Source organism: Athene cunicularia (genome assembly GCF_003259725.1).
Source record: "Athene cunicularia isolate RWA chromosome 10 unlocalized genomic scaffold, athCun1 chr10_part1, whole genome shotgun sequence".
NCBI classification, from domain to species: Eukaryota; Metazoa; Chordata; class Aves; order Strigiformes; family Strigidae; genus Athene; species Athene cunicularia.
This window is the reverse complement of record NW_020799112.1, coordinates 4,787,767-4,803,980: the sequence shown is the minus strand read 5'-3', so window position 1 is coordinate 4,803,980 and position 16,214 is coordinate 4,787,767. Positions and strand designations below refer to the sequence as shown.

Genomic DNA, 16,214 nt, shown 5'->3' with positions numbered 1-16,214 from the left:
CTAGTTAAATACCCAACACCTCCAAAACTGGAAACAGACTAATGACTTTTGTATGCCAGGTTATAACTGTAATAATATATTTCTTTAATCCAGGGTTTAAGAATAAAAAACCCACACACAGCAATTTCTGGGTGACTTTTCCATTTTATGCTATATCACTTGATATTCCCTTAAATTCCTCAATCACTTAAGGTATCACTCCTAAATTAATTTAGAAATACTAATAAAATAACTAACTTCTTTAAGTTCTTTGGGCTTTTGTATTTCCTCACAAAATTAGAATTTTTATACAGTACATCTGAAGATATCATTTCTAAGAAAAAGAAACTTGTAAGAATGACTCTCCTATGCACGCTAGAACCAAATGTGACCTTTCCAAACACTATCCACTTATAGGACTCAGAGCCATGAAAATCTGTTCCTTATGCTCTAAAGACACTGTAGAGCAACAATTAGAAGTCCACTCTATAAACCCTAACCTCATTTCATTTACCACTTAACACTTTGTAGCCACAGTTGAATCAGCTGTCATCAATTAATGAAACATTAAAAGAACAGAAAACAGTAACAAATACCTAAATACCAGTTACTCAAACTTGTCAATTAGTAATGCTCACCACAAATGTTTAACAGAAATACCAGTGTTTCACTGAAAATTACCTTACCGTGTCCCTTTATTCACTGTTGTCAAATGCAATATTCACCCATTTCGACAGATCTTTTCAGAAAATTGTGACACTGTTACGATAAAGTTTCTGTTCTGGAAAAAATCAGTTTCTCTCATACATTACCCTTTGTCTTTCAGCTTCTGGGTCTGTAGTTGGAGTGAAAAGTTCACTAAGTGCTCCTAAAAATCCTTGATCAATTTTTAATGCCATTTCCTGGATAAGAACCATGAAGTATCTAAAACAGTAAATATAAACAGTATATACTTGTAGAAGTTTAACTTAAATATCATGCTTACACAATTTTTATGTAATAGTATACTGAGATTTACAATCCACAATATCAACTGTCTATTGACAGTTAGAAGGGCTTTCCAGCCTTACAAAGCTATACACTACTTTACTGTAGACTATTCATATCTTAACATTTTCAAAATTTACCTAAAAATATTAACCATCACCAAATGCTTCTTATAGACATACATTATGATTCCATGTGCTCCATGGATAACATCACCTAAACATCATATTACTTCCTCTTATCCAACTGCCTCTCTCCACAAGTCATATCGCTGAATATTTATTTTCTTAAAATTCACCATCCTCAAATATTATATCCACACTAGTTGGGTACAGATATTTGCATTAGAAACCATCAGTATAATGTATTTGTCTTATTTTTAATACAAAAAAAAAAAAAGACACAGATATATTATCTAAAGAACATACATTTTATAGCAGAACATTAGTGACTGTATGAGTTGTTTCTTGTTAGAGCACCAAACCAACCCAACAGTGTACAGAAAACAGCAACTTTGATACTGTAGTATAGGAAGGAAATAATTCTGATTACTAGAGAATTTGCATAACAGTCCCTTGATGTAGTCAGTATTTATTTTCTAAAAGTAAGTTTAGTTTAGAATTATGTTTTTTTTGCTGGAGATGTTTAAAAACTCAATCCAAAGTCAAGAGTTGTTTGGATAGGAGACCATAAACCTTAAAACAAGGTTCACTTCTACAATGTGTTAAATCTCTAAAATTGTATTACAACACACTGTTGAACTCACTTGAATTGCAGTACTTTGCTGTATTCGTTGAATCTAGTGATGACGCTGATGTCAATGAAGGGTTTTGGCTCTAAATAGAAAAATAATATCTAAGTATATATAAAAAATAAATTGCCAAGTTACTACTCTCAATGCTGAGTAGATCTGGTATTACTAAAAGCCTTCTCTTACCTGAATCCAAAGCAATCGACTTGGGAGGGGCTACAGGGTGAAATACAACAGGAAACATCGATCCTGGTAATTGATTATCAACCTAAAAAATTATTGCACAAGTACAGGAATATTTTAATGACATGATAATCAAAGATCATTTCCATTTTAGAAATCTTAGGAAACTGTTTACAGATTGTGTTCAACAAGAACATCATTCTTATTTTGGGGGAAGGAGAAGAAAGGAAGAGGATTATTCTGACATGATTTTGTAATGTTACCCATTTAATTATCATTATTTTCCTCTAGTACTAAACTTCTCACTAGTATCTGCTCAAGCGCTCTACTGGTTAATTTAGGAACACTGTCAGTACTGACTGGAGTATGCTGATCAGGTCCAAGTGTTGCACATTAATTCACTGTTAAGCTTACATGCAGATATATTATTGAATACTATTTTTGAATATTTAAGTGTGACATCTACTTTCCATAAGACAAGTAGTTTCTGCACTGAAGATCTCAAACTCTAGATATCTCTCTAGGATAATGTTACATGACTACACAAACTATGGTGAACAATTTTTGAAAAGGTTGAACTTTCTGTTTGTTTTAAAGCACCAAAACACCTCTTTTTAGGAATAAGCTTTCCATCATAGCACCCTGCTTTACATTAACCCAGTCTGGAGGAATTTTTTCCATACTACTTGCAAAGTCCTGGGATGGCAGTTCTGCAGTACTTTTCTATCAATGGAGCATCCACAGCACTTCTGCTACTATGATGTAGTGAGCAGAGGACCATACATGTAAAATTTGGAGATACTTCTTCACAAAAATGAATAAAATAAAAGCCTTAAAGTGTCTGTTTAGTTTATAGAACATGACGAAAGATGGTACCTGCAGCCAGTACAACTGAGCCCGTAAGCTTCTTTGGTGAGGCGACTGTTTGAATTCAACCTGAATTCCTGATAGGAAGTTGCGTCGGATGCTGCATCTGACTGGGAGACGCATTTCCATTGGAACCTTACTAAAATTCACCTAGAAATATAAGAAAGCAGAGCTAACATACAGATTAGAGAAACAATAAATATTTTGCTAGTAAACAGACTAGCAAATAAAACCACATTCTTCCTTCTTTCATGATCACATGGCTACTGAATTACTCAATACAATTATCTGCAAGGAAAGTAACAAAAACCACAAGTTAGTCTGATAAACACATTATATTACAACTTTAGTTTCCCCAAACGGGAACCCCTATGTCATCTTAGTAACTACTTCTTCACAAGTTACATATTACACTGGCATATCTAAAGATACATACATGCAGCTGAATACTTTCCCAGCTGACGCTTTTACCCTGATCCTGAAATATTTAAGTTCTGAGAAGCAAAAAGAAATTTTTCTTAGTCAAATGGAACAACTTACAGATTGAGCTTTTGATACCGTGTACTTTGAATGCACTACTGCACTGTACAAAACCTAAGTATTCATACAGCTGAGTGTATATGTTTTTCAAATGGAAGGATGATACAGAAGATGAGCCTGATGATGGTAGTATAAAATGCCTGTATCTTACATAGCCATTTCAAGACATTAAATTTATGCATGGAATAAGGGTATGTATAATTAATGTCTGAAAAAGCTCAGGTAAGTGAATTCATTTCAAAAGTCTTAGAACACTACAGACTCCTTTATCATGAAAAGTCATGGAAACTGCAACTTACTAAGAAGCTAAAACCAAGATTTCTGAAAAGAATTTAAGGTCATAACTAACATGCAGATACCAAGTAATCTTTTCTACCACACAAAAGTAAAATCCTTCGAGATTATTACTTCATAAAACAAGTCTGGAAAATACCTCAGTATTACCTCAATACAAAAATATTCTACTGTAAAAATTGTGAACCTATTCCAAAAAGCAGCTTGCTTTTTGTGTTTTTCTTAACACAGCATCTACCCTTAGCGAAACAGAAGCCTGTTTTAACTTTTGTATGTGTTCTGATTTAAACACTGAAACCTTGAAACATACCTCTGTATTGCCATCTAGTTTATGCCAACCAGGAGCTTGGAAAGCACTCTTACAAACATACTTTTGATAGGCTTGTTCCAACAGGTTTATTTGCTTTTGATTAAATGGTTTCCACTTTTGCCTCTGTTTCAGTTCCCAAATGACACCAGAACTGCAAGACAAACAACAATTAACAATTTACTTAAGGTACTTAAACATTTCTTATGCATGTAAACCATGTAAAAATGTATTACCCTCTTTTTTTCAGGCTCAAAAAACACTGTTGTTTACTTTTCAATAAAAGCTAAGAAAGAAGGCAGATAAATCCTATTTATTCCTATTTTGCAATTTAAATAAAGGCAGAACTTAAGTTTACTGAAAAAGGTTTCACTTATATTAATTTCATTTGAAAGATGTCCTCTTCAATTCAACTGCATTGCTAAAATTATAATATGCTATCAAATCTTGATTACTCAAAGGAATATTTAGACTACCATGCGCAGTACCTAGTAATTCCTATATAAGAGATTTCTTTTTTATTTTCATTGTTAACAAGAGAAAGTCCAAGACTATGGATTGACAAGTTTATTTCTTGATCAGGTTGCTCCAGCTCCTCTGCTTGTCGTGCTTTAGAAACTAATGCAACATCATCTGTGAAAAGTAGCACTCGTTGACGTCCATCCAGGAAAGACACCCAGTGTATTTGAGTATTTGCATTGTAAGGAAATTGGCCACATTCATCCTGTATTGGGGAAAAAAAGAATGTATATAATATTTATATTATGGGAGTAAATTCATGATGCTGCTGTATGTTTATAAGAAAGCAAGTTTACTGGCACACATACAAACCAGAACTCAGTATTTTTTTGTTTGTTCAGATTACTCCATCAAACTCATTTGGTGGCATCCTGCATCCCAACACTAGAAAGAAGTTGGCAGTTGCTTTGGGGGTTCTTTTCCTTTTGAAAAGCAGGCATTCCAACAATATTTGTGGATGAAAATAATATTGGAAATTATTAGGAAACAAAGGCCTTCATAGCAAAAGACAAGACAGAATCATAGGTAATGGGGGAAGAAGGTATTAAATCATATACCATGAAACAGTAAAATCCAGCACTGATTAAGATTTCTGCTCTTCCAATGCAGATATCCCTTATTTGCTAATTTTGGAGGCAAAACTGGGATAGTTAAAGCCCTTTTCTCAAAAGGCAGAAAAAATCATGAATATAACTGTAATTACATACTAAGGAAATCAGTTTCGAAATAAAACATTTTTAAATGTAAAAAATTTGACCCAAGTCAGTGCTTATACAGAAAAGCACACTGTAACTGGTTGTCATAGCTCAGCTATGAGAAACCAAATCCATTCCCAATGTAACTGAAACACAAACTTGTTTTCCTGTTTAGCTACTAATATTTTCATTTTTTTATCTTAACTCTGTGCCCAACCAACAGAAAAACCAAGCCACCTCTGAAAAATTCAGAGTTTAGTAAAAGGTGCAAGAGTACTGCTATTTAGAGACATAGGCCTTTATTTAGCCTACATTTCAGTTAAGTGAGAAAAACCTTCTATCAATGCTTGCTTCCCCATTCTTTAACAAAATACTTGCCTAGTCTTACCTAAATTTACCTCTGTTTCTAGTTATAGTTTCTCTCTCTCCTCGACTCATTTTCCACCCTGATCATTCTTTTTTTTACCCTCACTTCACACATTTTCCTATTTTAATATTGCATGACTTACAAATGCTGAAATAGCTCTTAGTAAGCAACTCAGAATTTTCTGCTCCATGCAAGCATTTCCCATAGGAAGCGAGAGTCACAACAGTCCATTCTTTAGGGAGATAGTTAAGGCAAATGCAGCGCTGCTAGAAAATTGGTGAATTATTCATCCTCTGTAATATTTAGATATATCCACAGCTCATATACTTTATCCTTCTCCTTTCATATCCAACAAAATCATGGAGACAATGCCGGTTGGAGTTTGTGTCCAGTCCTCCAATTATATTTATCTAAATATCTAAAACCCTGCTACTTGAAAGTAGGCTCAAAAGTCTCTTACAGGACAAGACAGATGCGAAGTTACTCAAGAAGCTTTCTCCCAGGTGATTTTAATCTTGCTATAGTCCTAGATTGGCTCAGCATTTACCTTTTGGTAATTTCAGCATTACTCTTCTAAAATTTACCTTAAGTAGGTCGTGTTCACCAAAATTTTGGGAGTAGCCCCAAGTCAATTTTCTTGTTTTAGTTGGATCTGTCCATGCAAACAGGCATACTTGCTTTGGTTTCAATTCCATTTCCTGTTGTAATCCACTGCAGGTTAAAAGAAAAGGAGTAAAAATGACAGCATTCACTATTTAAGACCACTGACTGAAGTGGTGAAAGCATATCACAGTGATATATACTCCACCCTCCAGCCTCCTGGAGTGAGGCATAAAGGGCCTAGACTACCAAAACAAGGCCAGCTGTAGCTAGGCTCTCTGCGAGCTAAGATCAGTACTTCAACTTTATTCTCTCCACTTTCTCAAACTGTGAAGACTGCTTAAGAGTAGACAAAATACTTCATTAAAAGGATATGATTTTTAAAAAGGGTATTTTCTGTTTTTCAAGGTACCGTAATGGTACAAGAGAACAATTTTTTTCACAAAGGATACCCCCTGGATAAGTAACCAATGGTGAATGGTTTCTTTCACATACCTCTGTTTATACCTGAGAGAGTCCCATGAAGTATGGTTAACAATAAGAACTGGAGCAGCTCCCTCATGGTAATCCGAGAAACTTATTAGAGTAGAATGATCAGAAACATTCACATCTACCAGTAAGCCCCCTTTCTGGAGAGAACATTAGACAGAAAGTTCAGTACTTGTTCTAGGCATAAATTCAGGTTAGAATAGACTAAATTGTTATTTTTAGATCAGTCTTTCACTGGCCTCTTCCAAATGAAAAAAGGAAATGTGCTCTGTTACCTAGTAATGGTAAACACAAACACATTGGTCACTGGCTTAAGACAGAGAGCAGTAGCATCCACAAATCATTTGTTGATTTTATTAGTCAAATGATAACATTAAGAATTACTTTATTTGGATAAGTTCAGTAAAAAGTATAGGCAAGCATCCCCTTCACTTTCTGTTACAAAACTTAAAGTTATGTTTAAAAACTGCAATTTCCTGCATAGTCCTTAAAAATCTGAAAGGCTACTCTAGACAAATGAACTAAGTTTTTAAAAGGTATGTCAAATATTAGCAACAGTCTATTAACAAACTGATCACTTAGCAGGAAAGTTCTGTTCATTAAACCTCTAAACCAATCACCTTAAGTTTTTCTTGTAATGACTTCCAATTTGCAAATTATTTTTGCATACAGCACAATTTTTCTCATTTGCTTATACAAAGGAGGTACCTCATGCTTTCCCTTTTGGATAGCCTCTTCAGATAACTTTCTTGAATGCTTGTCTAACAAGATAAATTGACATTTTTGCTATGCTATAAGGTCTGGAGGAGAGGTGGGAGGGGATGTTATCTACTTTTGAAAAAGATGATCTTACAGATTCTCCAGCTCATGTCAGAGCGATGTGAAAAATTATGTTTAGCACTCTACACAGCATTAGTAAAACCTCACTATATACGGGACTTGAAAAAATTCTCTTGCAAAGCTGAGCCATCTACTATCTTAGAACAGTGAAGAAGAACTCCCACTATTCTAATTAAGTGCATCAACAGAACACCAGGTCACTGATGACATCTTGTTCCAAAACCATTTTTTTTTAACTGCTTCAGCAAACTTGGACAGCTAGATTACCCTCACAGTCACTTTTGTTTCAGCTAATTATGATAAGCATTATCTCCAAAGGTTTGTCTGAACATGCTACATTTATATACACATTCCCTAATGCTAGGCTAGGGTGAGTTCTAAAATAATTAAGATTCTACTAATTGAATCATAAATTATTTTAGCCATGTACTGTGTGTCTCCAACATGTATTAGCTTATCAAGAACAAAAAATACATTATATTTTAGGATAACTATTTAAACAAACTGAAGGCACTTAATAAATACCCTATGCAAAAGAAAAGATGTTAGAGGTGTAGAATACCATTTTTAATTTAATAGCAATAGAGCTGTTCAGCTTCCTATCAGCTTGTCAAATCTAAGTCAACCACACAGCTATGACAACATTGCAAACTTGATTCACAACCTTTTTTATGCAACAGAAGTGCAGTGCACCAACACCTCATGGCACAAGGTTCCAATCTTGACTATCTTGGGGAGTCAAGCTTTCCTAAGTTCAATACCATAAGGCTAAAATGGAGTACTAAGAGCAGGCCACAGAAATTTATACTCACCAATTCTTCTAGCCTCAGCAGTGTACCATTATCCTGGTTTTTAAACAGGAACGGTTTGGATAAGCTTTCATAGCCAACTACTCTTACACAAAGTTGACCAGATGAGTTTTCGGGCCAAAATGGAAGACACTGTAACAGGAAACATGCATGACTTCAACAGTTCATGTATGTTCAATACAGTAAGCCAGCAGTAACACAGTCTTGTGTGACTCAAACTATTTCAAATGCCTTAGTTTACCCCAGTAACTACTGATGAACATCTCCTCTACATTTAATAAATTATTGAAGCTGAAGGACTTAATTTACTAACATATACAATGTGTGCTGCAAGTTTCCCTGACATGTGAAGTATTCATGTCATGCCATCAGAAGTGACAGAGCTTCTGTAAGCAAACTGCTTTTTCCTTAGTGACCGCTACAGACTAGTTATTTGTCTACAATGACATGCAAAAGGAAAAAAACGGAAACATTACCTCTGAAGATGAGATATAATTCCATTTATTAGTTGGAAAAGAGCCATTAGGACCAATTTCTCCAACTTCTAGTTCCAGAGAAGATTTGTTTGCTATTGTGTAGAATGGAGTGAAGGTAACTATCCTGGTAAGGTTAAAACTGCTCATTTTGATGCTAACTCCAACCTGTTGAACAAGGACAATTTGAGCAAACAATCAACAAGCTTAAGAGAAAAGTCAGGATGGGAAAAGAGAAAATCCATCATTACTGTAATGAGAAAGGCTAGCACACAACACTCCTGTTCTGAACACCTGAAATAAAGGAACCAAACACATGCAGTAAAATCAGTGAACTATGCAACACAATTATCCCAATGGTAAAGAGACAGATTTAGCTGCATCATTTTGTAGCTGTAGCATTTGTGAGGAAAATCCATCAGGAATTCCTCTACAGTAAATTAAGACAACCCAAAATTACTGCATCACCAGAGATCAGTTAAAGAGTGTATGGAAACACAACTCTCCACATATCTTCATATTATTATAAAGTGTATTCTTTATTCTGCTTAGTTGTGGAAATGTAGTCTTACACAAGAACTGCTGAGTGAAGATCTAAACATTTGCAAACAACAACGAATTTTGAATGTGAACTCCTATCACCACTATGTGAGTTCACCATCGTATTTCCCAACATTTTCATACTACACATTTGTTATATAAACCACATGATTATGAATTATACTGAAACTTCTGTTGGTGAAACTACTCGTCACCACGTGCAGACCTGAATAGCTGGAGCATGACAATTATTAACCTAGATGTTAAATATTTCCATGATTTAAAAGTAGCATAAGTAGTGAAACAAAGGCATTATGGGGAAAAAAGCAGTCAAGCCAAAAGAACCCCCAGAGAGCTTCACAAAACACAGAAACCTATCTTACCAGATAGTCCATGTTATTAGCTGAACACTTGACACATCCATAGCTTCCTACAGTATCGAGGGAAAAGCTACTGGACCACATACTAGTTGAAATACACAACTGGATCTAAATACACAAAAGAACAACATGGAAACTACTTCAATAAATTAATTCTTATTTTATAGTTCATGCATTATGGAGTGCAACTATATTACATGTAGCACTATAAAAATGACATTAAGTGCTTTTAAAACCTTCTGTAAGTTAAGATAAGCTTAAGCATGCAGTACCACTATTCATACTCTGATTTATTGGCCTGTGCCTGAGTTCTGGGAAAGATGTTACAGTAAAAGGTAGCAAAACAGAGGACTTCTCATTGACTCTAATGTTCATGACAGCACACGTAGACTGAGGAAATACAAGCTACAGGTTTGTGGTGCTTCACAAAGTTGAAGAGGGCAGAGGAAATAATCAAAAGAACACCTTGTCAAAACTGTTTCTTCAACCATTTCTTCAACTATTGTTGGATGCAAAAAAAACTATTTAAAAGAAAAGAAGGGCTCCTTCAGAAAAAAATCCTCTACTATAGTACTCTACATCTGACCATGGAAGTATTACATCAAAACAAAAGAAGTATGTTTAACACAGGACAGAATATTTGCATTGTAAATGTCAAAATATCTAGCTGGAGTAAAACACAAGCCTGTGATATCTAGCTGAGTAAAACACAAACTTGTGATTCTTCTTTATTCAGTAGAAAACAGCTCTACAGGAAGATTCAAGAGCACCCTTCCTTTTGACTATAAAAGGAGTCCACACTCCTAATTTACATATCTACATTAAATTCCTCTCCCCAAGGAAACAGTGTTCTGATGGGGCACCCACTGAATTTTCAGGACCTAAATAACCTATCCCATCAGCCAGATTTTGGCCAGGATCAAAGTCAGCCAATGGGATGCAGTGCAAGACCTGGAAAAAGTTACAACAGACTTTTTGTCTCCTTGACTTCCATTTTACTTAATCCAGAAAGTATAATTAGCAAGAAGAAAGCAGCCAAATGAAAGACAATAGATTTAAATACTACAAAAAAAAATCCTTAGACAAAGTATGTGTGTGGTTTTTTTCTCCCCTGAGAGCAGGATTTTAAAACACCACCACCACAACCACCACTTAAAATAAGCATACCTTATTTTTACTAAAAATATTTTTCTTTTTAAAGGAGAACAAAACAATATCTCTGTAGTCTGCTGGATGCTTCACATGAGTGTCTTCAGCTCGATACTGGAGGATACGCGAAGTCTTGTTGATTATCCAGTAAGGACTGAACACAGACAAGATCATACGGCTTCCAATTCGCCTGGTATGTATGTAAATATCCACTGTCATCACTTCTGCAGAATGGGATGTGAAACACACAGAAAAAAATTCAGGCATCCCATCACGGATTTTAAGATGTCCATTCCAGTTTTTGCCTTGATATTTTATCAACACAAGCTCCATTATTTCTCCACCGATTCTTGAATGAAACACATCTGCAGCACTGCCTTCCATCAATTCACGGGCTTCTGCTGTTCCCTGTAGTGAAAATAAAAAGGGGGTAATTAAGTTTTAATATATAAAATTTAGGTATTCAGAAAACAGCATTTAATTCTCCTGCAGGATGCACAGGTTTCAGCTATCTCAGCACGTGTCCCAGTCTATATGTACAGTGACTTCAGAAACAGATTTGAATTACTATTTTCTAGATCCTCAGTTGAGGCAATAGCATTCTGTTCTAAATTCTGTGACTCTGCATACTGAATTACAGTGAAGGTAAGGAAAATAAGAAATAGTGTCACTAGAACGCTGGAAAAAAGTGTAATAAAGAACTAAATGAATGTCACAGCCAGTTATGAGATTAGAACAAAAGAGAAAATACTAGGATGATACTTCTAAATCCTCACACCTTTTCTATTCAAGAAAAACACTCAGCTTTCATGAAGACATAATAGATACTGAAAATACGGGAAGAAGTGGAAAAAAGTCTGTGTAGCATCCTGCAAAGAAATCTCCCAATTTGTGCAAGGAAGGCCTCACACAGTCCTTAGTAAAAACTGTGTCAGAATGGAGAGGAGTTGTGTTTTCTGCATAGGAAAGTTCCAGAAATTCAAGATGCTTTTTCTTATGCCTCTCCCTGTGAAGCAAAAGATACCTTGCATAACACAAACAGGATCTCAAAAGAATGTAAAAGAGAAAGACCAATCCAGTACATGATTCATATTTAAGGAGGAACTGATCAGGTACACCCAAATTAAAAACAAATAATCCCCCAAACTCCCAGAATCAATCCATCAGATGACTCACTCATTTACAACAGAAAATACAAAACCAACATTCAGTACCTTCCACATGACAATCACCTCCACTTATAAATTAATATAATCTTAAAATCAATTAAAGGATTTACAAATAAAACCAGAAAATAAGTTACCTCAAGTAGATATCTCAAGGAGTATGGTAAGAGATTCCTCACAGTCAGGGTAGGGTAAAGGTGGATAATGTAGGCAGGATCCCACTCCTCTCCGTAAGTTGAAATAAAATTTAGTTCATCTGGTACAGCTGTTGAGCTGATGATTAGAGGCAAGAAATTTGTCTCGGTGGCTGGGCACTGTAGCAAGCACTTTACTTCATTGCTCCTATGTAGCTCTTCCCTCCAGGCAATGTAAGTCGTGGACTCTTTGAACTGACCGTCAAACATTCCTGTTGGTCTGACATATAGATGACACCTATGGCAAGAAGACAAGGTACAGAATAGCTCTGCATAGACAGCTAACCTCACCCATTTTGAAGTAATTTCTAACATTCCGAAGAGCTTTTGCAGCACACTAGTTACCTAATAAAGGTAGTATTTTAGTTTTTAACCCCAGTCAGGAAGAGTTCCAGAAGCAAATTAAAGCTCCCACACTAATGCTGTATTTGTGCATCAGTCTTGCACAGAGCAGCCTTACAGAACAGAAAAAGTGTACCTGTACGAATGTAAAGGAACATGAAATTCCTCTTCTGGCTTGGATATGCCAATTGGCTCCAGCAACTTGGAGTCTCCAGCCAGTTTATAAATCATAAATGGGATTGAGAAGTGGTTCTTGATCTAGGATCAAAATGCATAATTTTCATTACATTTCTATGGTATAAATTTCTAAAGTAAAAAAGTATGAAGAGCAACAAGGAAAATCAACAGTAGGAGACAAACTCCTTTGAAAAACAGAATTCTATGCATCTTAGTAAAAAATACAATTCTGAAAGAGAATAATATGCAAGCATATGAGAAAACTATGCTACTTTGAAGTTGCATGATTTGGAAAACATGCTTAAAATGCCAAGTCACATATAAAGTACCTATTTTAACCTCAATGCTGAGGATATCAGAAAGCCAAAAGTTAAAAGTAAAAACCAAATTTTTCATTTATCAGGAAGATGCAGCCATATAGAACAGATAAAAATTCATGTAAAAAATGGAGTAAAATAAATTATAATTTGCCTTTAACTTTTTGGAAAATTATGATCTCAAAATAATGAATTAAGGAAGGAAAGCAAAAGTCACTCAGAGAAGAGCACTGCTTTCAGGTTGTTTCTTTGGTTGTTTTTTTTTTACCTGCAGAGGTGATCGTACAGTAATAACTTTATTTCCTTCTGTAGCATCTATCTGTACAATGATCGAATCTGAACGATCAACAAGAAAGTTTCTTATGTTGTACAGTCGTCGACCTGGTTTGGCTATAGGAATGTTTACCATTTCTTCATATCCTTTAAGTTCTAATGCATGAAAACATACAGAAGTCTTAATTAGGCAAGATAAATCAATTATTACCATTTTCTATTAGAGCAATACTTTAACTTCTCTAAACTCAGCAACAATCAAGTTCAAAACACTCTGGCAAAAGCACTTTAAAATGTTATTTGAGCACCACTGAAGGAAAGCTTTAAGAAGAGAATACTGTTGAAGACCGTAATTTAGATGATGATTTATACACTGCACAATAAATACACCAAACAAGCAAACAAAGGTATTTGTTGGGTGAGTTAACAAAACACAACACAGAAGATAATCTTTGTGTCATGGTCAAAGACCTTCATATGGGATGAAATAGAAAGGAAAAAAGCAGATTATATATTAGTAGTTATTATATGCTATTCTCCTAGAAGTACTTTCTGGCAAAGCAAAAACCACAGAAAAATCATAACTGCTCTCAATTAACTGGGTAACTACAGAAAGCTGAATGGTAGTAGGGACATGAGAAACGAAGATCCTGTTTAACAGGAGCTGGAACCCACAGGCCTATGTCCCAGGGATCATTGAGGGACAATACAATGTCTCCTATTTCTTCCAAAGGGGGAGAAAAAAACATTGTACTTTTCAGTCTCTGAAAAGTTGTAGAGAAGGAATTTTACATTACTTTTAAAAGCTCAGTAGCTGATTTTTTTAAAAATTGCCATTAGTATTCAAAAGTATGAACTTTGATCACATTGAATTTAACCATGTTGACTCCCCTATCTTTCCATTCTCAACACAGTACCTAAATTTAAAGAGAAGACAGAGCTTTCTTGTCGGTACACTGCAGATAACTTTCCTCGTTGGGGCGCTTCAAAAACAGAGTATTCCAGTTCAATGTTCTGATCGTTTTCTACATTGTTCATGTTTTCTTTTTCAGCTGAACCAACTATCCGAAAATTGGAGCTAGGAAGCACTTTGAGAGGAACACCTAGGGCATTTTTCACTATGAAAGGTGCTGTCTCTTTAAAGGAGTAGTCAAATGTGGATGCAGTCCCTTCTGAAAATGCCTGTAATAACAACATATATAATACGTCATACATAAACAACACCATAAACACAGCCAAAATAACATATATATATAATTTCTTTAAGAGACAGTTCCCAGCAACTACCTTTTTAAAGAAAAAAAAATAGGAATACCTATGCTCTTTATAGTAGTATTTCAGGGAAGTAAAGGTTATTTCCAGAAATTTTCATTATTATTCTGTGATTTACAGCAAATGTTGATGCTACAATAAGCATTCATGCTCTTCATAAGGAAGTTTTTACAGTTGTGGCATTGTAAGAGAAAAAAAAAAAGCAACTAGGACACAGAAGTCCATGTACATACTTCATATTTAACCACAATTTATGCTTGTAAACATTTGTTTGATTACACAAAAGCCATGGTAACTAACTGCCCATATAGACTTACAGTATAAGCAAGTACTAATTTAGAGAACTCTTGCTCACTTAGAATTAAAAAATAAATAGGCATAAGTCACATTCTGTAGAAATAGCTTGATTTGGTAACCAAAATTTCATTCCCCCATAAAAAAAGGGGGAGAAAAAGCCCAGGACATTCATAAGCACGCCTAGTATCACAGGAAAAAGAAGGGGAAAAAGAAGTATTTTTAGCACACTGGACAATCCACTTCTACAGCTGAAAGGCCAGTCCTAAAATCCACACTTTTCTTAGTATTCTATTAAGGACAAACAGATAGAAGGGAACTAAATTTTTCTTTTAATATTTCAGAAAAAGGATTGTAGGAAATAGTTGTGTTTATTGCAGGGTTTTATTTTCATTCAGCCTGCTTGTGGGACTGTTCCTTAAGTCCTGCATAAGCAGGTAAGCATTCTTCTAACATGGAAATTGCATCTTTCAAAAGCTGGCATCACCTTTTTGTTAACACTAAAGGACTAATCAGAGTAAAACAGCTCTGCCCTGCTAGATAACATTTGTCAGGGCTGCAGAACAGTCATTGGCTTGTGACAGGCAGCACAAAAGAGTTCTTTAAAAAAAAAAAATCAGAACTACCTACAGAAACACATTATTTGGCACCTTCTGCCTGTTAGAACTACCTTGGCTAAATTACTGAAAACAGCAAGACTACATTTGGATATTGTTATATTCATTGTATCCTTCGAAGAGATGTTAACTGCAGTTTGCGGCTCAGGAAGAACAATGAAATCATCCCCAGGCATCAGACTTCTCTCTTGAACAGGGTTTGTCTTCATCTAAGAAAAAAAAATTCATTAGGTAATTACAAACAGAGATGACTTTTCTATGTTAAAACAGGAAAAAGCTTGACAAATCAGTCAAGCAAAGGGAAACCTACTTTACCTTGTGAATCTCAGACACCTTACACAAACATGGAAATTTAATACCAACACTGAAGGCAAGCAAGTAATTTTTTTTTCCTCTGTATGTGTGGTTACACACTACATTTTGCCCATGCACTGGACAATTAGTGTTATTCAGAAAAACTTTAAAGATATCTGAAGACCGATTTTCTTTTTCCCTTGTGAAATTGCATAGCTCCCTCAAAGCAACAGCATTCAAAAGGTCAATGTTCTGTCACATAAGACTTCTAAGAAACAGCTATTTAAACTATTTCATAGTTTCAAGTATGTTGACATACTTCCAGCTTTAAACTCCATTGCTTCTTTCCTCCTTCAATTCGTTCAATAAGTGGCTCCCACACTGCATAGGTTTCATTGTAATAATGAATCTAAAGAAAGAATTAAAATTAAATAAGGCATCTAAAAATAAAGGACTGAGTTCCTTCCAACTGCATTTAGTATGAAAAATATTAATAACA

General features: G+C 35.1%; 1 protein-coding gene across 1 annotated transcript in view; it reads right to left on the bottom strand.

Annotated features, from left to right (window-relative positions):
• The window catches only part of VPS13C (vacuolar protein sorting 13 homolog C), a 95,944-nt gene that overhangs the window by 21,356 nt on the left and 58,374 nt on the right, over window positions 1–16,214 (bottom strand). Inside the window, exons 55-72 of the mRNA XM_026856017.1 lie at window positions 16,035–16,124; window positions 15,475–15,630; window positions 14,156–14,420; window positions 13,234–13,394; window positions 12,608–12,729; window positions 12,073–12,367; window positions 10,788–11,177; window positions 9,624–9,728; window positions 8,704–8,868; window positions 8,231–8,359; window positions 6,585–6,718; window positions 6,074–6,200; window positions 4,397–4,632; window positions 3,912–4,062; window positions 2,777–2,917; window positions 1,904–1,985; window positions 1,733–1,802; window positions 792–903 (exon numbers count right to left, since the gene is read on the bottom strand). Coding sequence (XP_026711818.1) covers window positions 792–903; window positions 1,733–1,802; window positions 1,904–1,985; window positions 2,777–2,917; window positions 3,912–4,062; window positions 4,397–4,632; window positions 6,074–6,200; window positions 6,585–6,718; window positions 8,231–8,359; window positions 8,704–8,868; window positions 9,624–9,728; window positions 10,788–11,177; window positions 12,073–12,367; window positions 12,608–12,729; window positions 13,234–13,394; window positions 14,156–14,420; window positions 15,475–15,630; window positions 16,035–16,124 — 2,931 coding nt within the window. The remainder of the gene's footprint in view (window positions 1–791; window positions 904–1,732; window positions 1,803–1,903; window positions 1,986–2,776; window positions 2,918–3,911; window positions 4,063–4,396; window positions 4,633–6,073; window positions 6,201–6,584; window positions 6,719–8,230; window positions 8,360–8,703; window positions 8,869–9,623; window positions 9,729–10,787; window positions 11,178–12,072; window positions 12,368–12,607; window positions 12,730–13,233; window positions 13,395–14,155; window positions 14,421–15,474; window positions 15,631–16,034; window positions 16,125–16,214) is intronic.